The sequence below is a fragment of the Salmo salar genome, chromosome ssa27 (assembly GCF_905237065.1).
Source record: "Salmo salar chromosome ssa27, Ssal_v3.1, whole genome shotgun sequence".
Lineage (NCBI taxonomy): Eukaryota > Metazoa > Chordata > Actinopteri > Salmoniformes > Salmonidae > Salmo > Salmo salar.
Window position 1 is genome coordinate 29,497,573 of NC_059468.1, and position 27,428 is coordinate 29,525,000.

Here is a 27,428-nt window from a genome sequence, read left to right on the forward strand (position 1 = left end):
TATAATAACTACAACCTAAAACTTCTTAACTGGGAATATTGAAGACTCATGTTAAAAGGAACCACCAGCTTTCATATGTTCTCATGTTCTGAGCAAGGAACTTAAACATTAGTTTTTTGTTATGGCACATATTGCACTTTTACTTTCTTCTCCAACACTGTGTTTTTGCATTATTTAAACCAAATTGAACATCTTTCATTATTTATCTGAGACTAAATAGATTTTATTGATGTATTATATTAAGTTAAAATAAAAGTGTTCATTGTTCATTCAGTATTGTTGTAATTGTCATTATTACAAATATATATATAAAAATTGTCAGATTAATTGGTATCGGCTTTTTTGGCCCTCCAATAATCGGTATTGGTACCGGCGTTGAAAAATCATAATCGGTCGACCTCTAGTGTGCTCGGTCCTCCTTTTCCTGTAGTCCACAATCATCTCCTTTGTCTTGATCACGTTGAGGGAGAGGTTGTTGTCCTTGCACCACACGATCAGGTCTCTGACCTCCTCCCTATAGGCTGTCTCATCGTTGTCGGTGATCAGGCCTACCACTGTTGTGTAATGATGGTGTTGGAGTCGTGCCTGGCCGTGCAGTCATGAGTGAACAGGTGCGGTATGCAAATTAGGGTGTATCTAGGGTTTCTGGGATAATGGTGTTGATGTGAGCCATGACCAGCCTTTCAAAGCTTTTCATAGCTACAGACGTGAGTGCTACGGGTCGGGAGTCCTTTAGACAAGTTACCTTGGTGTTCTTGGGCACAGGGACTATGGTGTTCTGCTTGAAACATGTTGGTATTACAGACTCAGACAGGGAGAGTTTGAAAATGTCAGTGAAAACATTGTGACATCATCTCAGTGCTACAACAACCTTGTAACATCATCATGAAGTCCTTGCAGTGCTTGTGAAGGGAGGCCTTCATGGGGTGCCTGCCATCTCTATCTAGAAGGGGGGCTGAGTATGAGAGAGTGGATGTATGATTGTTTATGTTTATCCTTTATTCTACTGATCAGTGTCATAATCCATATTTCATATTTCTTAAACCCCCTCCTCCTCTCCCCTGTAACTATTCACCAGGTCGCTGCTGTAAATGAAAATGTGTAATCAGTCAACTTACCTGGTCAAATAAGGGTTAAATAAATACAAAATAAAAAGTAGTTGAATGAATGAGAGTTAGGTGATGTCATTATTTTGTGCTATTATTTAGTTCACTCTTTGTTCCCTCTCTCGAACTCCTCCATCTCCTCCCTTTCTCTCCTTTCTATATCTCCTCTCTCTATCCTCCCTCTCTCTCCTTCCTCTCTCTCCTTCCTCTCTCTATCCTCCCTCTCTCTCCTTCCTCTATCTCCTCCCTCTCTCTCCTTCCTCTCTCTATCTCCTCCCTCTCTCTATCTCCTCTATCTCCTCCCTTTCTCTCCTTTCTATATCTCCTCTCTCTATCCTCCCTCTCTCTCCTTCCTCCATCTCCTCCCTTTCTCTCCTTTTTATATCTCCTCTCTCTACCCTCCCTCTCTCTCCTCCCTTTCTCTCCTTTCTATATCTCCTCTCTCTATCTCCTCCCTCTCTCTCCTTCCTCTATCTCCTCCCTTTCTCTCCTTTCTATATCTCCTCTCTCTATCCTCCCTCTCTCTCCTTCCTCTCTCTCCTCCCTCTCTCTATTAACTCTGTCTCCTCACTCTCTCTCCTCCCTCTCTCCTCCCCCTCTCTCCTCTCTCTCTTGCATCCCTCGCTCTCCTCCCTCTATCCCTGATCACCGGTGATGAGCTGCACCTGTGACCCAGTGGGAATTGTACACTGAGTGTACAAAACATCAGAAACACCTTCCTAATATTGAGTTGGACCCCCCCTCCCTCAGAACAGCCTCAATTTGTCAGGGCATGGACTCAACAAGGTGTTAAAAGCGTTCCACAGGGATGCTGGCCCATGTTGACTCCAATGGTTCCCACAGTTGTGTCAAGTTGGCTGGACGTCCTTTTGGGTGTTGGACCATTCTTGATACACACGGAAAAAACTGTAGAGAGTGAAAAACACAGCAGCGGTGCAGTTCTTGACACAAACCGTTGTGCCTACCATACCCCGTTCAAAGGCACTTAAATATTTTGTCTTGCCCATTCACCCTCTGAATGGCACACATACACAATTCATTTCTCAATTGTCTGAAGGCTTAAAAAAAACGTATTTAGCCTGTCTCCTTCCCTTCATCTACACTGATTGAATTGGATTTAACAAGTAACATCAATAAGGGATCATAGCTTTCACCTGGATTCACCTGGTCAATCTATGTCATGGAAAAATTCCTAATGTTTTGTCCACTCATTGTATATATAGTGGAGTGCTATGGTGTGAAGGTTCAGGTCTCCTGGGTTCCAGGGTTCCAGGGAGAACATGTATGAAGGTGTCTTCTTATTGCCACCCACACCATGTGTGTTATTTATAAGAAATATCCCTCAACTTTCATTGATATGGTCTAGGCTTCGGCCTGTGACAGTGCTATGGTAACTGTCTGACCCAGTATGGAATCTGTGTGGAATTGAGTTTGCTGCGGTATTTACAGTAGAAGTCGGAAGTTTACATACACCTTAGCCAAATACATTTAAACTCAGTTTTTCACAATTCCTGACATTTAATCATAGTAAAATTCCCTGTCTTGGGTTAGTTAGGATCACCACTTTATTTTAAGAATGTGAAATGTCAGAATAATAGTAGAGAAAATGATTTATTTCATATTTTATTTCTTTCATCACATTCCCAGTGGGTCAGAAGTTTACATACACTCAATTAGTATTTGGTAGCATCGCCTTTAAATTGTTTAACTTGGGTCAAACATTCCGGGAAGCCTTCCACAAGCTTCCCACAATAAGTTGGGTGAATTTTGGCCCATTCCTCCTGACAGAGCTGGTGTAACTGAGTCAGGTTTGTAGGCCTCCTTGCTCGCACACGCCTTTTCAGTTCTGCCTACAACTTTTCTATAGGATTGAGGTCAGGGCTTTGTGATGGCCACTCCAATACCTTGACTTTGTTGTCCTTAAGCCATTTTGTAACAACTTTGGAAGCATGCTTGGGGTCATTGTCCATTTGGAAGACCCATTTGCAACCAAGCTTTAACTTCCTGACTGATGTCTTGAGATGTTGCTTCAATATATCTACATACTTTTCCTCATGATGCCATCTATTTTGTGAAGTGCACCAGTCCCTCCTACAGCAAAGCACCCCAAAACATGATGCTGCCACCCGCGTGCTTCATGGTGGGGATGGTGTTCTTCGGCTGGCAAGCCTCCAGCTTTTTCCTCCAAACATAACGATGGTCATTATGGCCAAACAGTTCTATTTTCATTTCATCAGACCAGAGGACATTTCTCCAAAAAGTACAATCTTTGTCCCCATATGCAGTTGCAAACTGTAGTCTGGCTTTTTTTATGGCGGTTTTGGATTCTTCCTTGCTGAATGGCCTTTCAGGTTATGTCGATATAGGACTCGTTTTACTGTGGATATAGATACTTTTGAACCTGTTTCCTCCAGCATATTCACAAGGTCCTTCACTGTTGTTCTGGGATTGATTTGCACTTTTCGCAACAAAGTACGCTCGTCTCTAGGAGACAGAACGCGTCTCCTTCCTGAGCGTTATGATGGCTGTGTGGTCCCATGGTGTTTATACTTGCGTGCTAATGTTTATACAGATGAACGTGGTACCTTCAGGCGTTTGGAAATTGCTCCCAAGGATGAACCAGACCTTTGGAGGTCTACAATTGTTTTCTGAGGTCTTGGCTGATTTCTTTTGATTTTCCCATGATGTCAAGCATAGAGGCACTGAGTTTGAAGGTAGGCCTTGAAAAACATCCACAGGTACACCTCCAATTGACTCAAATGAGGTCAATTAGCCTATCAGAAGCTTCTAAAGCCATGACATAATTTTCTGGAATTTTCCAAGCTGTTTAAAGGCACAGTCATCTTAGTGTATGTAAACTTCTGACCCACTGGAATTGTGATACAGTGAATTATAAGTGAAATAATCTGTCTGTAAACAATTGTTGGAAAAATTACTTGTGTCATGCACAAAGTAGTTTTCCTAACCGATTTAACAAAACTATGGTTGTTAAAAATACATTTGTTGAGTGGTTGAAAAACGAGTTTTAATGACTCCAACCTAATTGTATGTAAACTTCCAACTTCACCTGTACATAGTTCTGACAGAGGATTATCAAAAGCTAGCTGCTCAAACTGACAGTTGTTTTCAGGCATGTGTCTGGAGGAGTGATTGGGACTAGGTGAGGTTAGGTGGGGGTCCTACTAACCTACTTATAGGACCTCTGTACTCTCTCCAGGCAGGAAGATAGGTGGGCTGGCTGGAGACACATCCCAGGCTGCCAAGTCAGGTACTTCACTTCGGGTGTGTGTGTGTGTGTGTGTGTGTGTGTGTGTGTGTGTGTGTGTGTGTGTGTGTGTGTGTGTGTGTGTGTGTGTGTGTGTGTGTGTGTGTGTGTGTGTGTGTGTGAGACAGAGAGACTGACAGCGAGAGACAGAGACAGAAAGACACAGAGAGACAGAGAGGGAGAGAGAGAGAGAGGTAGAGAGAGACAGACACAGAGAGACAGAGAGGGAGAGAGAGATAGAGAGAGACAGACACAGAGAGACAGAGAGGGATAGAGAGGGGTAGGGAGAGACAGACAGTCAGAGACAGAAAGACACAGAGAGGTAGAGACAGACAGAGACAGAGAGGGATAGGGAGAGGTAGAGAGAGACAGACACAGAGAGACAGAGAGGGAGAGAGAGAGGTAGATAGAGAGAGCGACAGACACAGAGAGACAGAGAGAGAGAGAGAGCGAGGTAGAGAGAGAGACAGAGGTAGAAAGAGAGACAGACAGACACATAGAGACAGAGAGAGAGAGAGAGAGAGAGAGAGAGAGAGAGAGAGAGAGAGGTAGAGAGAGAGACAGACACAGAGAGAGAGAGAGAGAGAGAGAGAGAGAGAGGTAGAGAGAGAGACAGACACAGAGAGACAGAGAGAGAGAGAGGTAGAGAGAGACAGACACAGAGAGACAGAGAGAGAGAGAGAGGTAGAGAGAGACAGACAGACACAGAGAGACAGAGAGAGAGAGGTAGAGAGAGAGACAGAGACAGAGAGACAGAGAGAGAGGTAGAGAGAGACACAGACACAGAGAGACAGAGAGAGAGAGAGACAGACACAGAGAGAAAGAGAAAGAGAGAGAGAGTGGTAGAGAGAGAGAGAGACAGAGAGACACAGAGAGAGAGACAGACAAACAGGCAGAATGAGGTAAGGAGCAGACCAGCTCGGCTTGGCCAGAGGGCTTGAAGGGGGTCTGATGGAATATTAAATATTACCCTGACTAACCCACTCACAGATGTTCACAATTACGGCTCCAGAGAATTAATGAGAGCAATATGGCAAATCAAATAAAAGTTTATTCGTCACGTACACAGTTTACATCAGGTATAAACGGTGCCGTGAATTGCTTACATGCAAGCTCCCTCAACAAGGCAGAACAAATATCAATAATCAAAAGTCTATAGAAACTAACAACATTTACATTTACATTTTAGTCATTTAGCAGACGCTCTTATCCAGAGCGACTTACAGTAGTGAATGCATACATTTCATACATTATTATAATTTTTTCCATACAAGTAAGTAAGAAGGTACAGTGAGGGAAAAAAGTATTTGATCCCCTGCTGATTTTGTACGTTTACAAAGAAATGATCAGTCTATAATTTAAATTGTAGGTTTATTTGAACTGTGAGAGACAGAATAACAACAACAAAATCCAGAAAAATGCATGTAAAAAATTGTATAAATTGATTTGCATTTTAATGAGGGAAATAAGTATTTGACCCCCTCTCAATCAGAAAGATTTCTGGCTCCCAGGTGTCTTTTATACAGGTAACGAGTTGAGATTAGGAGAACACTCTTAAAGGGAGTGCTCCTAATCTCAGCTTGTTACCTGTATAAAAGACACCTGTCCACAGAAGCAATCAATCAATCAGATTCCAAACTCTCCGCCATGGCCAAGACCAAAGAGCTCTCCAAGGATGTCAGGGACAAGATTGTAGACCTACACAAGGCTGGAATGGGCTACAAGACCATCGCCAAGCAGCTTGGTGAGAAGGTGACAACAGTTGGTGCGATTATTCGCAAATGGAAGAAACACAAAAGAACTGTCAATCTCCCCCGGCCTGGGGCTCCATGTAAGATCTCACCTCGTGGAGTTGCAATGATCATGAGAACGGTGAGGAATCAGCCCAGAACTACACGGGAGGATCTTGTCAATGTTCTCAAGGCAGCTGGGACCATAGTCACCAAGAAAACAATTGGTAACACACTACGCCGTGAAGGACTGAAATCCTGCAGCGCCCGCAAGGTCCCCCTGCTCAAGAAAGCACATATACATGCCCGTCTGAAGTTTGCCAATGAACATCTGAATGATTCCGAGGACAACTGGGTGAAAGTGTTGTGGTCAGATGAGACCAAAATTGAGCTCTTTGGCATCAACTCAACTCGCCATGTTTGGAGGAGGAGGAATGTTGCCTATGACCCCAAGAACACCATCCCCACCGTCAAACATGGAGGTGGAAACATTATGCTTTGGGGGTGTTTTTCTGCTAAGGGGACAGGACAACTTCACCGCATCAAAGGGACGATGGACGGGGCCATGTACCATCAAATCTTGGGTGAGAACCTCCTTCCCTCAGCCAGGGCATTGAAAATGGGTCGTGGATGGGTATTCCAGCATTACAATGACCCAAAACACACGGCCAAGGCAACAAAGGAGTGGCTCAAGAAGAAGCACATTAAATTCCTGGAGTGGCCTAGCCAGTCTCCAGACCTTAATCCCATAGAAAATCTGTGGAGGGAGCTGGAGGTTCGAGTTGCCAAACGTCAGCCTCGAAACCTTAATGACTTGGAGAAGATCTGCAAAGAGGAGTGGGACAAAATCCCTCCTGAGATGTGTGCAAACCTGGTGGCTAACTACAAGAAACGTCTGACCTCTGTGATTGCCAACAAGGGTTTTGCCACCAAGTAGTAAGTCATGTTTGCAGAGGGGTCAAATACTTATTTCCCTCATTAAAATGCTAAACAATATATAACATTTTTGACATTGGTTTTTCTGGATTTTTTTGTTGTTATTCTGTCTCTCACTGTTCAAATAAACCTACCATTAAAATGATAGACTGATAATTTCTTTGTCAGTGGGCAAATGTACAAAATCAGCAGGGGATCAAATACTTTTTTCCCTGACTGTAGTATGCATAGTAATAAAATGGGTATGTACACAATAGGATATACAGTATCAATAATGAATGTGCTATGTCAAGTATGAGTGTATTTACAACTTAAAGTGGATTGTGTCTCATAGTATAGAGAAAATAGTATAGAAATAGAACAGCAGTGTTGACTGTGTGTGGTGTGGTGTGGTGTGGTGCGTGTGTGTGTGTGTGTGTGTGTGTGTGTGTGTGTGTGTGTGTGTGTGTGTGTGTGTGTGTGTGTGTGTGTGCAGGGTTGGGGATTAACTGATTACAGTAACTATAAACACTGTAACTATAATCAGTTACGTTACCATCACTATGACGACACTACATCTGTTTGATTGATCCTTTTTGGTTTCTAATGCCTCGTAAGCGGAAAGTCATCCCAAAGTAACTGAAAGTAATATTACGTTACTGAGTGTGTGGTTGTGTAAGGTTTTGAATTTGTGGAGAGTCAGTGATCACACGAGGGGTCATTTTCTAGCCTCACCGATTGAGTTATTAGTTCTGGGGCAACTACTTCAAGCACATGAGAAAGAGTAGCAGGAGAAGATCTCATGGCCTACTATAGGAGTGTGTGGGAGTGGGACGTTGTTCCTACAAGACCCTTCCTTTCTCGTGGCCATTAGACCACTAGAGAATCCCCAAATATCTGCCACTCTGCTGCATGCTGATGTACATAGCCACTGAAGGTCAATTGGGACTCTCACACTAATAAAATTGACCGCTGAATATAAACATTTCTTCCTCTGAAACAGTTCCTTAGATATGTATAGGGTTGAAAAGGGAGTGTATATTACTGTAAACTTTCGAAGTTTACCAGTAAACTACCCGAATTTTGGTAACTTTCAGGGATTTTATGTAGTGTCCCTCCAGATTATCACAGGTGTCTGTAATTATCACTGGCCCTCTGTGTGGCCTTATCACATGTACAATATAAGAAATAATGAAATACAATTATTATCAAATAGATTAATAGAATGACAAAGCTGCAAAACATGATCCTAAATATAAACCATTAACTTAGTGAATACCATTGGTGTTTAATATGAGCGTTTCCTTTAAATGTTTTTTACATAGGTTTAAATTTGACTATGTCAATATGTATTGTCTTTTTTGGCCTGGAAACTGGTGGCAGTTGTGAAAATCAATAGTTGGAAGAGTTGCAGAGTTCATTGAAATAATGGCATTGTCTTTTTTCATTAATTAGGCTACCCTAGGCATGTATTAGTCACAATGCACACAACTTCCAGCCCCTCCCACCAAAACATTAGATTTAACAACATATGTCTGATAAAATGTATCTCTACAGAGATGTATGGGGCATGGAGTCCTCCTGTGCATGGAGTCCTCCTGGGCACAGCAACATCTCCCAGACAATAAAGTCACGGTCAAGGAGCACATTCCTGTTGTGATTTATCTGAAGGAGTTAAGCCAGGGGGATTATCTGTACTCTAAGTAATAAATCATTGATGAAGGCCCATCGTTTGAAGCCAAATGAAGGATCTGCATCTCTTCATTTATTTCAGTTTTGAGAAATTCTTGAATGGGATCCAAAAAGGGATCAGCATCAGACTGTAAACTAGCTTCAGTGGCAGAAGGGTTCAGATGGCTTCTCTACTCACTGAGGTACTGCTTGAGGGATGTGCTTCTGTCTGTGTCTCTGGTTGTCTGCCTCTGGCTCTATTTGAGGCTGACTTTGACCTAGATTCAATCAGATGAAGTGTTAATTAACTGGCGATAGTCGACACCCGCATAGCTGATGTTTTTGTGATGTCAGAGGTGGAACTGCGTTGGAGCAGTCCAATCCGTTAGCAGCTGCTCTTTTGATCATTGTCACAAAGCCACACCCATCCCACTCGGGTTAGAAGTTCAGACTGAGAAAGTAGGCTATATAGAAATAATGACGTTCAAATCAAAAATCATTCAACTAAATAATGAAGATTTCTATCAGCCTAATCTAGGTGAAGATTACATCTCACATTCCAGTGTTCGTAAACAAGGACGGATGGGATTTCGTAAACAAGGACGGATGGGATTCCGTAAACAAGGACGGATGGGATTCCGTAAACAAGGACGGATGGGATTTTCTTAAAAAATAGACCACAACATCACAGCCAGCATCATATTCTTTATTGAAAAACAATACCCATATTTCTTGCAAACACACGCACATGGCAAATGCACGCACACGTACACAAACACACACATGCACACTTTTCAGACCATAATTTGTCTGCACTGGTCCCACAGGTTCTGTTGGGTTTTGGTCCATCTGATACGGGTCTGGGTCAGGGTCAGGTATAGGCCAAGTCTGGTGCAGGTCTGGGTCAGTACGGTGAGAACAGAACTGATGTATGTGCCGTACGGAAAGGTCCTGGGGCGGGATGTAACAAGGTCTGGGGGAGGGCCTGAATCTGAAAGAGGGCAGGGCCAGGTGTAGGGGCAGGGCGCAAATGAAACGGGGACAGGGTTGCCATGGCAGCAGCAGCAGCAAGGGAGAGATGGCGCTGTAAGAGGCACGAGGAGAGAGGCTTCGTCAAGTCCTGCTCCTTCCTCAGAGCGATCCCAACCTGGAAACCACAAACAACATATTCAAAATCTTTCTACAACTGTTCTACAATGTGATCACCACCATACAGCTATCACACGTTCCACAATCAGTCCACAACAAAACCTCCAGTAAAGTACTGCCACGACTGCTCTGCCAAGCACGACTCCAACACCATCATTAAGTTTGCTGACGACACAATAGTGGTAGGCCTGATCACCGACAATGATGAGACAGCCTTTAGGGAGGAGGTCAGAGACCTGGCAGTGTGGTGCCAGGACAACAACCTCTCCCTCAATGTGAGCAAGACAAAGTAGCTGTTCGTGGACTAACATCAACAGGGCTGAAGTGGAACGGGACGAGAGTTTAAAGTTCCTTGGTGTCCACATCATCAACGAACTATCATGGTCCAAACACACCAAGACAGTCATGAAGAGGGCATGACAACACCTTTTCCCCCTCAGGAGACAGAAAAGATTTGGCATGGGTCCACAGATCTTCAAAAAGTTCTACAGCTGCACCATCGAGAGCATCCTGGCTGGTTGCATCACCACCTGGTATGGCAACTGCTCGGCATCTGACCGTAAGGCGATACAGAGGGTAGTGTGTACGGCCCAGTACATCACTGGGGCCATGCTTCCTGACATCCAAGACCTGTTTACTCGGCGGTGTCAGAGGAAAGCCCCAAAAATTGTCAAAGACTCCAGTCACCCAAGTCATAGACTGTTCTCTCTGCTACCGCACGGCAAGCTGTACCGGAGTGCCAAGTCTAGGACCAAAAGGCTCCTTAACAGCTTCTACCCCCAAGACATAAGACTGCTGAACCATAATCAAATGGCCACCCGGACTATTTACATTGACACCCCCCCTGTTTTTACACTGCTGCTAATCTCTGTTTATTATCTATGCATAGTCACTTTACAAATGACCTCGTCTAAACCTGTACCCCTGCACATTGACTCGGTACCGGTACCCCCTGTATATAGCCTTGTTATTGTTATGTCATTTTTTTTGTGTTACTTTTTGATTTGATTTGATTTTTTTAACTTTTGTTTATTTAGTCAATATTTTCTTAACTCTATTTCTTGAACTGCATTGTTGGTTAAGGGCTTGTAAGTAAGCATTTCACGGTAAGGTCTACACCTGTTGTATTCAGTGCATGTGACAAATACAATTTGATTTGATTTGATAATACAATAATGTGGTACTCACTGACTGGTTGCGTTGGGGCGGTAGACCATACGGGCTGAACTTGGGCTTGGCTGGCTTCCCTGCTGCTCGGTCTTTATGTCTTCTACTTTTGATGTGCTGAGGAGAGGGGCGGAAGACAGAGACAGACACAGAGAGAGACCCAAATTTAAGGAAAGCTTTGACTATGTACAGACTCAGTGAGCTTAGCCTTGTTATTGAGAAAGGCCGCCGAAGGCAGACCCGGCTCTCAAGAGAAGACAGGCTATGTGCACACTGCCCACAAAATGAGGTGGAAACTGAGCTGCACTTCCTAACCTCCTGCCCAACGTATGACCATATTAGAGACACATATTTCCCTCAGATTACACAGACCCACAAATAATTTGAAAACAAAACCGATTTTGTAAAACTCCCATATGTACACTACAGTGTGCCATCACTGCGTCAACATTTGTGACCTGTTTCCACAATAAAAGTACATTTATTTTCCCTTTCGTACTTTAACTTTAACACTGTATATAGCCATAGTATGACATTTCAAATGTCTCTATTTCTTAGAAATTTTGTGAGTGTAATGTTTACTTTTAATGGGCTCCCAAGTGGCACGGTTCTGCTCCCAAGTGGGCTCCCAAGTGGTGCGGTGCTGCTCCCAAGTGGTGTGGTGCTGCTCCCAAGTGGGCTCCCAAGTGGTGCGGTGCTGCTCCCAAGTGGTGCGGTGCTGCTCCCAAGTGGGCTCCCAAGTGGTGCGGTGCTGCTCCCAAGTGGTGCGGTGCTGCACCCAAGTGGGCTCCCAAGTGGTGCGGTGCTGCACCCAAGTGGGCTCCCAAGTGGTGCGGTGCTGCTCCCAAGTGGTGTGGTGCTGCTCCCAAGTGGGCTCCTAAGTGGTGCGGTGCTGCTCCCAAGTGGTGCGGTGCTGCTCCCAAGTGGGCTCCCAAGTGGTGCGGTGCTGCTCCCAAGTGGTGCGGTGCTGCACCCAAGTGGGCTCCCAAGTGGTGCGGTGCTGCACCCAAGTGGACATACAGTAACTAACCTGTTTGAGTTGTGTCTGGGAGTTGACATGTATAACTCACCTAATTTGAGTTGTATCTGGGAGTTGACATAAAGTATATAACTAACCTGTTTGAGTTGTGTCTGGGAGTTGACATAAAGTATATAACTAACCTGTTTGAGTTGTGTCTGGGAGTTGACATGTATAACTAACCCGTTTGAGTTGTGTATCGGAGTTGACATACAGTAACTAACCTGTTTCAGTTGTGTCTGGGAGTTGACATGTATAACTCACCTAATTTGAGTTGTATCTGGGAGTTGACATAAAGTATATAACTAACCTGTTTGAGTTGTGTCTGGGAGTTGACATAAAGTATATAACTAACCTGTTAGAGTTGTGTCTGGGAGTTGACATGTATAACTAACCTGTTTGAGTTGTGTCTGGGAGTTGACATACAGTAACTAACCTGTTTGAGTTGTGTCTGGGAGTTGACATAAAGTATATAACTAACCTGTTTGAGTTGTGTCTGGGAGTTGACATAAAGTATATAACTAACCTGTTTGAGTTGTATCTGGGAGTTGACATAAAGTATATAACTAACCTGTTTGAGTTGTGTCTCGGAGTTGACATAAAGTATATAACTAACCTGTTTGAGTTGTGTCTCGGAGTTGACTTATAAAGTATATAACTAACCTGTTTGAGTTGTATCTGGGAGTTGACATAAAGTATATAACTAACCTGTTTGAGTTGTGTCTGGGAGTTGACATAAAGTATATAACTAACCTGTTTGAGTTGTGTCTGGGAGTTGACATAAAGTATATAACTAACCTGTTTGAGTTGTGTCTCGGAGTTGACTTATAAAGTATATAACTAACCTGTTTGAGTTGTGTCTCGGAGTTGACATAAAGTATATAACTAACCTGTTTGAGTTGTATCTGGGAGTTGACATAAAGTATATAACTAACCTGTTTGAGTTGTGTCTGGGAGTTGACATAAAGTATATAACTAACCTGTTTGAGTTGTGTCTCGGAGTTGCTGTGTATAACTAACCTGTTTGAGTTGTGTCTGGGAGTTGACATAAAGTATATAACTAACCTGTTTGAGTTGTGTCTCGGAGTTGACATAAAGTATATAACTAACCTGTTTGAGTTGTGTCTCGGAGTTGACGTGAACATCGCAGATCTCACAGTGGAAAGTTTTATTCTGGAGCCCCGTTGACACCTCGGTGGGAGGGCCCAGCTTGGCTTTGACCCCTGACCTGGGGAATGACTTTATGGCTCCGTCGCCGCTCCTGGCCTCAAGCATTGTTTTGTGTTTCGTGCCTGACAGGGTGAAAGGTCAGATGGGTCAAAGGTTAGAAGCAGAGACGCCAACTAAGTATTAGCAAAGTGGGACATCTGGCTACTACATAAAGGTGCATCTCAGTGTAAATGGAGATGATGACAAGAGAGAGGCCCTGTCCTAACATACACTTTACCTGTCAGATCAAGATGGCAGTAATGGCCTCAGCCTTGGGGTAAGGGAGGGAGTGATTGATTGGTGTGGTATTGATCAGATAAGAGCCCTGAGCTCTGTAGACGTCTTTGATTGATTAAGAAGACGGACTTGTTGCAGCATGATGATGACACACACAAATATGCACGCGCGCAATACGCAAACACACACACACACACACACACACACACACACACACACACACACACACACACACACACACACACACACACACACACACACACACACTAACACACACATACATACATACATACATACATACATACATACATACATACATACATACATACATAGGTCAGTGATGCTTCATTCTCACCGCTGTTGTGAGCCTGTAACTGGGATGCAGAGTTGACGGCCACCTTGCAGAGAGAACAGTAGAGCAGTCTCTTAGCCTTCTCTTCCTCCACCGCTCCTTCCTTCTCCTTCTCCTTCTCCACCATGAGACAGGGCGACAGAGAGGGGTCAGTGGGCGTCTCTATCCATACTGCTGGGCTGCAGGTCGATGGCGCCACCCCAGAGGCAGAGGCTGGTGACAACACAGGTCCGAATGTGACATCTACACGGAATAATATAATATAATAGAGCATTCTAATAAGGCTGCCATAATTTTTTGAGGATGAGTGAAATCCATACAAGTTTATCCTTCCCATTGTAGAATGAAACCGAATTTGAGTGTGTTGAGTAGTGAATTAGTGAGGAGAGTGTTTGTGTGTGTGATAGTGGTGGTGAGAGAGAGAGGAGAGATACGTAAACCCTGATGCTTTCTTCTCTCCATCATCAACCACTAAAATATGCTGGTTACTACTGCAGGCCTGTATCTAATGCTGGTTACCACTGCAGGCCTGTATCTAATGCTGGTTACTACTGCAGGCCTGTATCTAATGCTGGTTACTACTGCAGGCCTGTATCTAATGCTGGTTACTACTGCAGGCCTGTATCTAATGCTGGTTACTACTGCAGGCCTGTATCTAATGCTGGTTACTACTGCAGGCCTGTATCTAATGCTGGTTACCACTGCAGGCCTGTATCTAATGCTGGTTACCACTGCAGGCCAGTATCTAATGCTGGTTACCACTGCAGGCCTGTATCTAATGCTGGTTACCACTGCAGGCCTGTATCTAATGCTGGTTACCACTGCAGGCCTGTATCTAATGCTGGTTACTACTGCAGGCCTGTATCTAATGCTGGTTACCACTGCAGGCCTGTATCTAATGCTGGTTACTACTGCAGGCCTGTATCTAATGCTGGTTACTACTGCAGGCCTGTATCTAATGCTGGTTACTACTGCAGGCCTGTATCTAATGCTGGTTACTACTGCAGGCCTGTATCTAATGCTGGTTACTACTGCAGGCCTGTATCTAATGCTGGTTACCACTGCAGGCCTGTATCTAATGCTGGTTACTACTGCAGGCCTGTATCTAATGCTGGTTACTACTGCAGGCCTGTATCTAATACTGGTTACTACTGCAGGCCTGTATCTAATGCTGGTTACCACTGCAGGCCTGTATCTAATGCTGGTTACCACTGCAGGCCTGTATCTAATGCTGGTTACTACTGCAGGCCTGTATCTAATGCTGGTTACCACTGCAGGCCTGCATCTAATGCTGGTTACCACTGCAGGCCTGTATCTAATGCTGGTTACCACTGCAGGCCTGTATCTAATGCTGGTTACTACTGCAGGCCTGTATCTAATGCTGGTTACTACTGCAGGCCTGTATCTAATGCTGGTTACTACTGCAGGCCTGTATCTAATGCTGGTTACTACTGCAGGCCTGTATCTAATGCTAGTTACTACTGCAGGCCTGTATCTAATGCTGGTTACTACTGCAGGCCTGTATCTAATGCTGGTTACTACTGCAGGCCTGTATCTAATGCTGGTTACCACTGCAGGCCTGTATCTAATGCTGGTTACTACTGCAGGCCTGTATCTAATGCTGGTTACTACTGCAGGCCTGTATCTAATGCTGGTTACTACTGCAGGCCTGTATCTAATGCTGGTTACTACTGCAGGCCTGTATCTAATGCTGGTTACCACTGCAGGCCTGTATCTAATGCTGGTTACTACTGCAGGCCTGTATCTAATGCTGGTTACTACTGCAGGCCTGTATCTAATGCTGGTTACCACTGCAGGCCTGTATCTAATGCTGGTTACCACTGCAGGCCTGTATCTAATGCTGGTTACTACTGCAGGCCTGTATCTAATGCTGGTTACTACTGCAGGCCTGTATCTAATGCTGGTTACTACTGCAGGCCTGTATCTAATGCTGGTTACTACTGCAGGCCTGTATCTAATGCTGGTTACTACTGCAGGCCTGTATCTAATGCTGGTTACTACTGCAGGCCTGTATCTAATGCTGGTTACCACTGCAGGCCTGTATCTAATGCTGGTTACCACTGCAGGCCTGTATCTAATGCTGGTTACCACTGCAGGCCTGTATCTAATGCTGGTTACCACTGCAGGCCTGTATCTAATGCTGGTTACCACTGCAGGCCTGTATCTAATGCTGGTTACTACTGCAGGCCTGTATCTAATGCTGGTTACCACTGCAGGCCTGTATCTAATGCTGGTTACTACTGCAGGCCTGTATCTAATGCTGGTTACTACTGCAGGCCTGTATCTAATGCTGGTTACTACTGCAGGCCTGTATCTAATGCTGGTTACTACTGCAGGCCTGTATCTAATGCTGGTTACTACTGCAGGCCTGTATCTAATGCTGGTTACCACTGCAGGCCTGTATCTAATGCTGGTTACTACTGCAGGCCTGTATCTAATGCTGGTTACCACTGCAGGCCTGTATCTAATGCTGGTTACCACTGCAGGCCTGTATCTAATGCTGGTTACCACTGCAGGCCTGTATCTAATGCTGGTTACCACTGCAGGCCTGTATCTAATGCTGGTTACTACTGCAGGCCTGTATCTAATGCTGGTTACCACTGCAGGCCTGTATCTAATGCTGGTTACCACTGCAGGCCTGTATCTAATGCTGGTTACCACTGCAGGCCTGTATCTAATGCTGGTTACTACTGCAGGCCTGTATCTAATGCTGGTTACTACTGCAGGCCTGTATCTAATGCTGGTTACTACTGCAGGCCTGTATCTAATGCTGGTTACTACTGCAGGCCTGTATCTAATGCTGGTTACTACTGCAGGCCTGTATCTAATGCTGGTTACTACTGCAGGCCTGTATCTAATGCTGGTTACTACTGCAGGCCTGTATCTAATGCTGGTTACTACTGCAGGCCTGTATCTAATGCTGGTTACTACTGCAGGCCTGTATCTAATGCTGGTTACTACTGCAGGCCTGTATCTAATGCTGGTTACCACTGCAGGCCTGTATCTAATGCTGGTTACTACTGCAGGCCTGTATCTAATGCTGGTTACCACTGCAGGCCTGTATCTAATGCTGGTTACTACTGCAGGCCTGTATCTAATGCTGGTTACCACTGCAGGCCTGTATCTAATGCTGGTTACCACTGCAGGCCTGTATCTAATGCTGGTTACTACTGCAGGCCTGTATCTAATGCTGGTTACCACTGCAGGCCTGTATCTAATGCTGGTTACCACTGCAGGCCTGTATCTAATGCTGGTTACCACTGCAGGCCTGTATCTAATGCTGGTTACTACTGCAGGCCTGTATCTAATGCTGGTTACTACTGCAGGCCTGTATCTAATGCTGGTTACTACTGCAGGCCTGTATCTAATGCTGGTTACTACTGCAGGCCTGTATCTAATGCTGGTTACTACTGCAGGCCTGTATCTAATGCTGGTTACCACTGCAGGCCTGTATCTAATGCTGGTTACTACTGCAGGCCTGTATCTAATGCTGGTTACCACTGCAGGCCTGTATCTAATGCTGGTTACTACTGCAGGCCTGTATCTAATGCTGGTTACCACTGCAGGCCTGTATCTAATGCTGGTTACTACTGCAGGCCTGTATCTAATGCTGGTTACTACTGCAGGCCTGTATCTAATGCTGGTTACTACTGCAGGCCTGTATCTAATGCTGGTTACTACTGCAGGCCTGTATCTAATGCTAGTTACTACTGCAGGCCTGTATCTAATGCTGGTTACTACTGCAGGCCTGTATCTAATGCTGGTTACTACTGCAGGCCTGTATCTAATGCTGGTTACTACTGCAGGCCTGTATCTAATGCTAGTTACTACTGCAGGCCTGTATCTAATGCTGGTTACTACTGCAGGCCTGTATCTAATGCTGGTTACTACTGCAGGCCTGTATCTAATGCTGGTTACTACTGCAGGCCTGTATCTAATGCTGGTTACCACTGCAGGCCTGTATCTAATGCTGGTTACTACTGCAGGCCTGTATCTAATGCTGGTTACCACTGCAGGCCTGTATCTAATGCTGGTTACTACTGCAGGCCTGTATCTAATGCTGGTTACCACTGCAGGCCTGTATCTAATGCTGGTTACCACTGCAGGCCTGTATCTAATGCTGGTTACTACTGCAGGCCTGTATCTAATGCTGGTTACCACTGCAGGCCTGTATCTAATGCTGGTTACTACTGCAGGCCTGTATATAATGCTGGTTACTACTGCAGGCCTGCATCTAATGCTGGTTACCACTGCAGGCCTGTATCTAATGCTGGTTACTACTGCAGGCCTGCATCTAATGCTGGTTACCACTGCAGGCCTGTATCTAATGCTGGTTACTACTGCAGGCCTGTATCTAATGCTGGTTACTACTGCAGGCCTGTATCTAATGCTGGTTACTACTGCAGGCCTGTATCTAATGCTGGTTACTACTGCAGGCCTGTATCTAATGCTGGTTACTACTGCAGGCCTGTATCTAATGCAGGTTACTACTGCAGGCCTGTATCTAATGCTGGTTACTACTGCAGACCTGTATCTAATGCTGGTTACTACTGCAGGCCTGTATATAATGCTGGTTACTACTGCAGGCCTGTATCTAATGCTGGTTACTACTGCAGGCCTGTATCTAATGCTGGTTACCACTGCAGGCCTGTATCTAATGCTGGTTACTACTGCAGGCCTGTATCTAATGCTGGTTACTACTGCAGGCCTGTATCTAATGCTGGTTACTACTGCAGGCCTGTATCTAATGCTGGTTACCACTGCAGGCCTGTATCTAATGCTGGTTACTACTGCAGGCCTGTATCTAATGCTGGTTACCACTGCAGGCCTGTATCTAATGCTGGTTACTACTGCAGGCCTGTATCTAATGCTGGTTACCACTGCAGGCCTGTATCTAATGCTGGTTACTACTGCAGGCCTGTATCTAATGCTGGTTACCACTGCAGGCCTGTATCTAATGCTGGTTACTACTGCAGGCCTGTATCTAATGCTGGTTACTACTGCAGGCCTGTATCTAATGCTGGTTACCACTGCAGGCCTGTATCTAATGCTGGTTACCACTGCAGGCCTGTATCTAATGCTGGTTACTACTGCAGGCCTGTATCTAATGCTGGTTACTACTGCAGGCCTGTATCTAGTGCTGGTTACTACTGCAGGCCTGTATCTAATGCTGGTTACTACTGCAGGCCTGTATCTAATGCTGGTTACTACTGCAGGCCTGTATCTAATGCTGGTTACCACTGCAGGCCTGTATCTAATGCTGGTTACTACTGCAGGCCTTTATCTAATGCTGGTTACCACTGCAGGCCTGTATCTAATGCTGGTTACTACTGCAGGCCTGCATCTAATGCTGGTTACTACTGCAGGCCTGTATCTAATGCTGGTTACTACTGCAGGCCTGTATCTAATGCTGGTTACTACTGCAGGCCTGTATCTAATGCTGGTTACTACTGCAGGCCTGTATCTAATGCTGGTTACCACTGCAGGCCTGTATCTAATGCTGGTTACCACTGCAGGCCTGTATCTAATGCTGGTTACTACTGCAGGCCTGTATCTAATGCTGGTTACTACTGCAGGCCTGTATCTAATGCTGGTTACTACTGCAGGCCTGTATCTAATGCTGGTTACCACTGCAGGCCTGTATCTAATGCTGGTTACCACTGCAGGCCTGTATCTAATGCTGGTTACTACTGCATGCCTGTATCTAATGCTGGTTACCACTGCAGGCCTGCATCTAATGCTGGTTACTACTGCAGGCCTGTATCTAATGCTGGTTACTACTGCAGGCCTGCATCTAATGCTGGTTACCACTGCAGGCCTGCATCTAATGCTGGTTACTACTGCAGGCCTGCATCCCAAATAGCACCCTATTCCCTAACAAGTGTAAAACGTTTGACCAGGATCCATGATGCACTATGTAGGGAAAGGGTGCCATTTGGGAAGCAGACCAAGTCTCTCAACTTTTACCATAACTCACTGAGACAGAGAAAACCACAACAGTGTTTATGAGATTCATTAGCCTCTGTAATCTCAATAATAACCAAAGATTTCCCATGGGACTCTGCTTCCATTTTTCAGAGTGGGGAAATTAAAGGCTTCGGATTGAAATGATTACAGTCCATTATCTGCAGTGAGACGGACTGGGAGCGGAAGGGCTTCCCCAGAGGGAAACCCCATAGTAGGTCATGTATTAATGGTGATTAGGCCCGTAAGCGTTTCTTTATTGTCATTGACTGTCTCTCTAAAACGGCAATAAGGCTGTTTGGCAAAGTAATCATCACAAAGCTCCCCTGTTTCTTCCACACTAAAGATAAAAACTTGCTCACTCTATCACTATGGCATGAAGTCAAATGAATAGACTCTTCCTCTATAACACCCTCACGCACACCACAACACATATGAACACGCCTACTCATATAGACAGACATACTCTGAGGCATGCATACATTAACAAACAGCGCAAACTCCCGCACACATACTCCCAGATCTGCATATGTTACAGACACACAAGCAAAGTGCTGCGTTTGAACCTCTAAAGACTCATTAGTGAGAATGTGTGTCTACATGTATACAGGGTCATGTAGAGAGAGGAGAGTTGAATGCCTTTCAGTGTTTTAGTCCATCCGCTCTATATGGCAGTGAGGATAGACAGACGAGAGGCTTCCTCACACATCAAAGAGATAGAGAGTGGTGACAGGAAACGCAGGGTCTGTTAGAAGGGATGGTCTGGATGATCAAAGCTACAAGGAGCCTTTATGTGTTTGATGTCAGCACATATTTACAAATACACCCTTGAACGCACGCACACACGCACACACGCACACGCGCACGTACATACACACGCACACACCCTAACGCGTGCACTCATTCACGCATGCACGCGCACACACACATGCTCACACACGCTCACACACATCATCCCTCTCTCTCTGTCTACATTTCTCCCCCCTGGCACACACACACCAACCTGTTGAACTGGAGTCTGAGCTGGGTGGCACAGGGCAGGGAGAGACAGGGCTCTTGCTGACTGCATAAGGGGTCTTGCAGTCCAGTGGGTCGAGGGCTTTGAGCCTCTTGAAGTGTTTGGTACCGCTGTAATGGGATGAGGCCTGGCTCTACACAGAGAGAGACAATAAAACCAGAACCACTGTAATGGGATGAGGCCTGGCTCTACACAGAGAGACAATACAACCAGAACCACTGTAATGGGATGAGGCCTGGCTCTACACAGAGAGAGACAATACAACCAGAACCACTGTAATGGGATGAGGCCTGGCTCTACACAGAGAGAGACAATACAACCAGAACCACTGTAATGGGATGAGGCCTGGCTCTACACAGAGAGAGACAATAGAACCAGAACCACTGTAATGGGATGAGGCCTGGCTCTACACAGAGAGACAATACAACCAGAACCACTGTAATGGGATGAGGCCTGGCTCTACACAGAGAGACAATACAACCAGAACCACTGTAATGGGATGAGGCCTGGCTCTACACAGAGAGAGACAATAGAACCAGAACCACTGTAATGGGATGAGGCCTGGCTCTACACAGAGAGACAATACAACCAGAACCACTGTAATGGGATGAGGCCTGGCTCTACACAGAGAGACAATACAACCAGAACCACTGTAATGGGATGAGGCCTGGCTCTACACAGAGAGAGACAATACAACCAGAACCACTGTAATGGGATGAGGCCTGGCTCTACACAGAGAGACAATACAACCAGAACCACTGTAATGGGATGAGGCCTGGCTCTACACAGAGAGACAATACAACCAGAACCACTGTAATGGGATGAGGCCTGGCTCTACACAGAGAGAGACAATACAACCAGGACCACTGTAATGGGATGAGGCCTGGCTCTACACAGAGAGAGACAATACAACCAGAACCACTGTAATGGGATGAGGCCTGGCTCTACACAGAGAGAGACAATACAACCAGAACCACTGTAATGGGATGAGGCCTGGCTCTACACAGAGAGACAATACAACCAGAACCACTGTAATGGGATGAGGCCTGGCTCTACACAGAGAGACAATACAACCAGAACCACTGTAATGGGATGAGGCCTGGCTCTACACAGAGAGACAATACAACCAGAACCACTGTAATGGGATGAGGCCTGGCTCTACACAGAGAGAGACAATACAACCAGGACCACTGTAATGGGATGAGGCCTGGCTCTACACAGAGAGAGACAATACAACCAGAACCACTGTAATGGGATGAGGCCTGGCTCTACACAGAGAGAGACAATACAACCAGAACCACTGTAATGGGATGAGGCCTGGCTCTACACAGAGAGACAATACAACCAGAACCACTGTAATGGGATGAGGCCTGGCTCTACACAGAGAGACAATACAACCAGAACCACTGTAATGGGATGAGGCCTGGCTCTACACAGAGAGAGACAATACAACCAGAACCACTGTAATGGGATGAGGCCTGGCTCTACACAGAGAGAGACAATACAACCAGAACCACTGTAATGGGATGAGGCCTGGCTCTACACAGAGAGAGACAATACAACCAGAACCACTGTAATGGGATGAGGCCTGTCTCTACACAGAGAGAGACAATACAACCAGAACCACTGTAATGGGATGAGGCCTGGCTCTACACAGAGAGACAATACAACCAGAACCACTGTAATGGGATGAGGCCTGGCTCTACACAGAGAGAGACAATACAACCAGGACCACTGTAATGGGATGAGGCCTGGCTCTACACAGAGAGAGACAATACAACCAGAACCACTGTAATGGGATGAGGCCTGGCTCTACACAGAGAGAGACAATACAACCAGAACCACTGTAATGGGATGAGGCCTGGCTCTACACAGAGAGACAATACAACCAGAACCACTGTAATGGGATGAGGCCTGGCTCTACACAGAGAGACAATACAACCAGAACCACTGTAATGGGATGAGGCCTGGCTCTACACAGAGAGACAATACAACCAGAACCACTGTAATGGGATGAGGCCTGGCTCTACACAGAGAGAGACAATACAACCAGGACCACTGTAATGGGATGAGGCCTGGCTCTACACAGAGAGAGACAATACAACCAGAACCACTGTAATGGGATGAGGCCTGGCTCTACACAGAGAGAGACAATAGAACCAGAACCACTGTAATGGGATGAGGCCTGGCTCTACACAGAGAGACAATACAACCAGAACCACTGTAATGGGATGAGGCCTGGCTCTACACAGAGAGAGACAATACAACCAGAACCACTGTAATGGGATGAGGCCTGGCTCTACACAGAGAGAGACAATACAACCAGAACCACTGTAATGGGATGAGGCCTGTCTCTACACAGAGAGAGACAATACAACCAGAACCACTGTAATGGGATGAGGCCTGGCTCTACACAGAGAGACAATACAACCATAACCAGTGTAATGGGATGAGGCCTGGCTCTACACAGAGAGACAATACAACCAGAACCACTGTAATGGGATGAGGCCTGGCTCTACACAGAGAGAGACAATACAACCAGAACCACTGTAATGGGATGAGGCCTGGCTCTACACAGAGAGAGACAATACAACCAGAACCACTGTAATGGGATGAGGCCTGGCTCTACACAGAGAGAGACAATACAACCAGAACCACTGTAATGGGATGAGGCCTGGCTCTACACAGAGAGAGACAATACAACCAGAACCACTGTAATGGGATGAGGCCTGGCTCTACACAGAGAGACAATACAACCAGAACCACTGTAATGGGATGAGGCCTGGCTCTACACAGAGAGAGACAATACAACCAGAACCACTGTAATGGGATGAGGCCTGGCTCTACACAGAGAGAGACAATACAACCAGAACCACTGTAATGGGATGAGGCCTGGCTCTACACAGAGAGAGACAATACAACCAGAACCACTGTAATGGGATGAGGCCTGGCTCTACACAGAGAGAGACAATACAACCAGAATCACAGAGTCACACAAGATACAACAACAAGCCCAATGACTATGCAGTAGTATGTTCTCAACTCATCAAGTCATATAGCCACAGGGTCAAGCCAGATATCTAACATTATTACAATTTCGTCAGTTAGCAGACACTTTTATCCAGAGCAATTTACAAATAAACTCTCAGAGAATTTCATCTCATACACTTCAGCCAATATTTCAAGGCTGCGCTCACACGGTTTACACACACACAACACTTCCATATTCCCCAGGAAGAGTAGCTGCTGCTTTTAGAACAGATAATAAAGTCATTAAATAAAACATTTGACAATCCCTGCATGTTGAGAAAGACCAGGCATGAGGTGCCATCTACAACCTAAAAGGGTTAATTGGCTGTCCCCATAGGATAACCCTTTGAAGAACCCTCTGAAGAACGCTTTTCGCTTCCATGTACACTGAACTAAAATATAAACGCAACATGCAACAATTTCTAAGATTTTACTGAGTTACATATAAGGAAATCAGTCAATTGAAATAAATGAATGATGTCCTAATCTATGGATGTCACATGACTGGTAAAACAGATATACATCTGTTGGTCACAGATACCTTTAAAAAATAGGGAGAGGCGTGGATCAGAAAACCAGTCAGTATCTGGTGTGACCACCATTTGCCTCATACAGCGAGAGACAGAGTTGATCAGGCTGTTGATTGTGGCCTGTGGAATGTTGTTCCACTCCTCTTCAATGGATGTGCGAAGTTTCTTGATATTGTCGGAACTGGAACATGCTATCGTACATGTCGATCCAGAGCATCCCAAACATGCTCAATGGGTGACATATCTGGTGAGTATGCAGTCCATGGAAGAAATAGAACATTTTCAGCTTCCAGAAATTGTGTGCAGATCCTTGCGACATGGGGTTGTGCATTAGCATGCTGAAAAATGAGATGATGGCGGTGGATGAAATGCATTCAAATTGCCATCGATAAAATGCAATTGTGTTCGTTGTCCTTAGCTTATGCCTGCCCATACCATAACCTCATCGCCACCATGGGGCACTCTGTTCACAATGTTGACATCATCAAACCTCTCACCCATATGACGCCATACACGCTGCCTGCCATTTGCCCAGTGTAGTTGAAACCGGGATTCATCCATGAAGAGCACACTTCTCCATCGAAGGTGAGCATTTGCCCACTGAAGTCAGTTATGACGCCGAACTGCTGTCAGGTCAAGACCCTGGTGAGAATGACTAGCACACAGATTAGCTTCCCTGATACGGTTTCTGACAGTTTGTGCAGAAATTCTTTGGTTGTGCAAACCCACAGTTTTATCAGCTGTCCAGGTGGCTGGTCTCAGACGATCCCGCAGGTGAAGAAGCCGGATGTTGAGGTCCTGGACTGACGTAGTTATGCTGCCAAATTCTCTAAAACGACATTGGAGGCGGAAATGAACATGTGATAATCATGCTGTTTAATCACCTTCTTGATATGTCACACCTGTCAGGTGGATGGATTATCTTGGCAAAGGACAAATGCTCATTAACAGGGATGTAAACAAATTTGTGCTCACAATTTGAGAGAAATAAGCATTTTGTGCGTATGGAAAATGTATGGGATCTTTTATTTCAGCTCATGAAACATGGGACCAACACTTTAGATGTTGCGTTTATGTTTTTGTTCAGTGCAGGAACCCAAAAGGGTTCTACCTGGAACCAAAAAGTGTTCTACCTGGAACCAAAAAGTGTTCTACCTGGAACCAAAAAAGGTTTTCCTATTGGGACAGTCAAATAACCCTTTTGGAACCCTTTTTTTCTGAGTGTTGAGACAATAGAGTTCTCAAGCATCCCTGGTACTGCCCTTTATGAGGTCAAACTCTACCTACCTCCGAGTTGAACCTCAGTCGGCACACAACACACGATGAGCTGGGTTTCCTCTTAGGGGGCGTGGCTAGCCCAACCCCTGGACCAATCAGCATTTTGTGAACGTGGTCCATCTGCAAGAACAAGAGTGAAAAGGGGGTGAATTACTGTGCTATGGCTAGGGCAGAGACTAAGGCAGGAGCAAAGGTTTAGCAAGAGTTCAATGTTAGAGTACCTCAAATGCTCCCAGAATTAAACAGGCTTAGAGTAATGGTCCTTCCTTTACTTATAACAGATTCCCAAACCAAACAAGAGAGAAAATGTGGTATGGATAGGGAAAAGACTAGGGTTAAGAGTAGGGTTAAGACTAGGGTGCATACTAGGGTTTAGAGTAGGGTTAAGTCTAGGGTTAAGACTAGGCTTAAGAGTAGGGTTAAGACTCGGTTGAAGACTAGGGTTAAGAGTAGGGTTAAGACTAGGCTTAAGAGTAGGGTTAAGACAAGTGTTAAGACTAGGGTTAAGCAAGAGGTCAATGTTGAGGAAGGAGACTTGAAATTGTCCTCTGTAGCTCAGTTGGTGGAGGATAGTGTCACATGAGTTGAAGCTGGACAAGCGAAGCAGGTATGGGGAGTCAAACATTTAATGAGGAACGGACATGGAACGAGACAGGAACAGCGTCAGCATACAAGAAAACAAAGACAAAAACAATCAATGCATCAGCCATCATACGAAGCATCGGGGAGTACTGGCGTTCTGGTTGGTATGGTGACATCAGCTCTGGGTCGCCACCGATAGAACCGGGGGTGCCTAGCCAGCTCGTTGGGCTTCCACACCCTAACTGGCTCGAGAGGTTTCCTTTCCCCGGTTGGCTCAGATGGCGCCCATCCCACGTCGGGCCTCAGCTGAATTGTCAGTTCTTGTTTGCCCAGGTTCCATCGGCGGTGGAATCCATGTCGATGTCAACAACAAAACAAAAAACAAAAGAGGACCGGTCCAGAAAAACTCCTGGACCGGTCCTCTTTTGTTTTTTGTTTTGTTGTTGACATCGACGTGGATTCCGCCGCCGATGGAACCGGGGGTGTCTAAGCCAGCCCGTCGGGCTTCCACACCCTGGCTGGCTCGAGAGGTTTCGTTGCCTCGATTGGCTTGGCAGGTTTCCATCCCGTCCGCTGGAGTGTCGGGCTCCCTCTCTGCAGTGGGATCGACAGGCGTCTTGTCTCAGCCGAATGCTAGGCTCCCACGCCCCTGTCGGTTCGTCGGGCTTCCACTCCCCAACCGGCTTGCCCAGTGCCCATGTCTCGGCCGGTTCGTCCAGGTGGGATGCCGGGTGGTGCCCCAAGGGGGGGGAGTACTGTCACGTCTGCTCCCGCTCTTCCCCCCTGGTGCTCGAGGGCGCCAGGTTGCCCTGCATCACGTCTCCCTTGCTGCAGTGGGATCTATAGGCGTCTTGCCTCAGCCGGCTCACCAGGCTCCACACGCTCCTGACGGTTCGTCGGGCTTCCACGCCCCAACCGGCTTGCCCAGCTCCCATGTCTTGGCCGGTTCGCCCAGGTGGGACGCCGGTGGTGCCCCGTCTGCTCCTGCTCTCCCCCCCCCCCCGGCTCTTGAGGGCGCCAGGCTGCCCTGCATCACTCACTCCTATCATCCATTACGCACACCTGCCTTCCCTTGTCACGTGCATCAGCGATATTGGACTCACCTGGACTCACTCATCATCTGTTTATTACCTCCCCTATATTTGTCAGTTCCCCAGGTCTGTTCCCCGCTACTGCATTGATTGTT

General features: G+C 45.8%; 1 protein-coding gene across 3 annotated transcripts in view; it reads right to left on the reverse strand.

Annotated features, from left to right (window-relative positions):
* Positions 1 to 9,377: 9,377 nt before the first annotated feature.
* LOC106588890 (zinc finger protein 385D) overlaps positions 9,378 to 27,428 on the reverse strand; it is a 39,340-nt gene continuing 21,289 nt past the window's right edge. For 2 of the 3 annotated variants that reach the window (XM_045709667.1, XM_045709665.1), the window contains 6 exons: positions 25,670 to 25,780; positions 20,808 to 20,955; positions 13,823 to 14,062; positions 13,132 to 13,313; positions 11,025 to 11,120; positions 9,378 to 9,834 (listed from right to left, as the gene is read on the reverse strand). In XM_045709667.1, coding sequence (XP_045565623.1) covers positions 9,592 to 9,834; positions 11,025 to 11,120; positions 13,132 to 13,313; positions 13,823 to 14,062; positions 20,808 to 20,955; positions 25,670 to 25,780 — 1,020 coding nt within the window. In that variant the 3' untranslated portion in view covers positions 9,378 to 9,591. The remainder of the gene's footprint in view (positions 9,835 to 11,024; positions 11,121 to 13,131; positions 13,314 to 13,822; positions 14,063 to 20,807; positions 20,956 to 25,669; positions 25,781 to 27,428) is intronic. The other variant, XM_045709666.1, reaches the window with a different exon arrangement.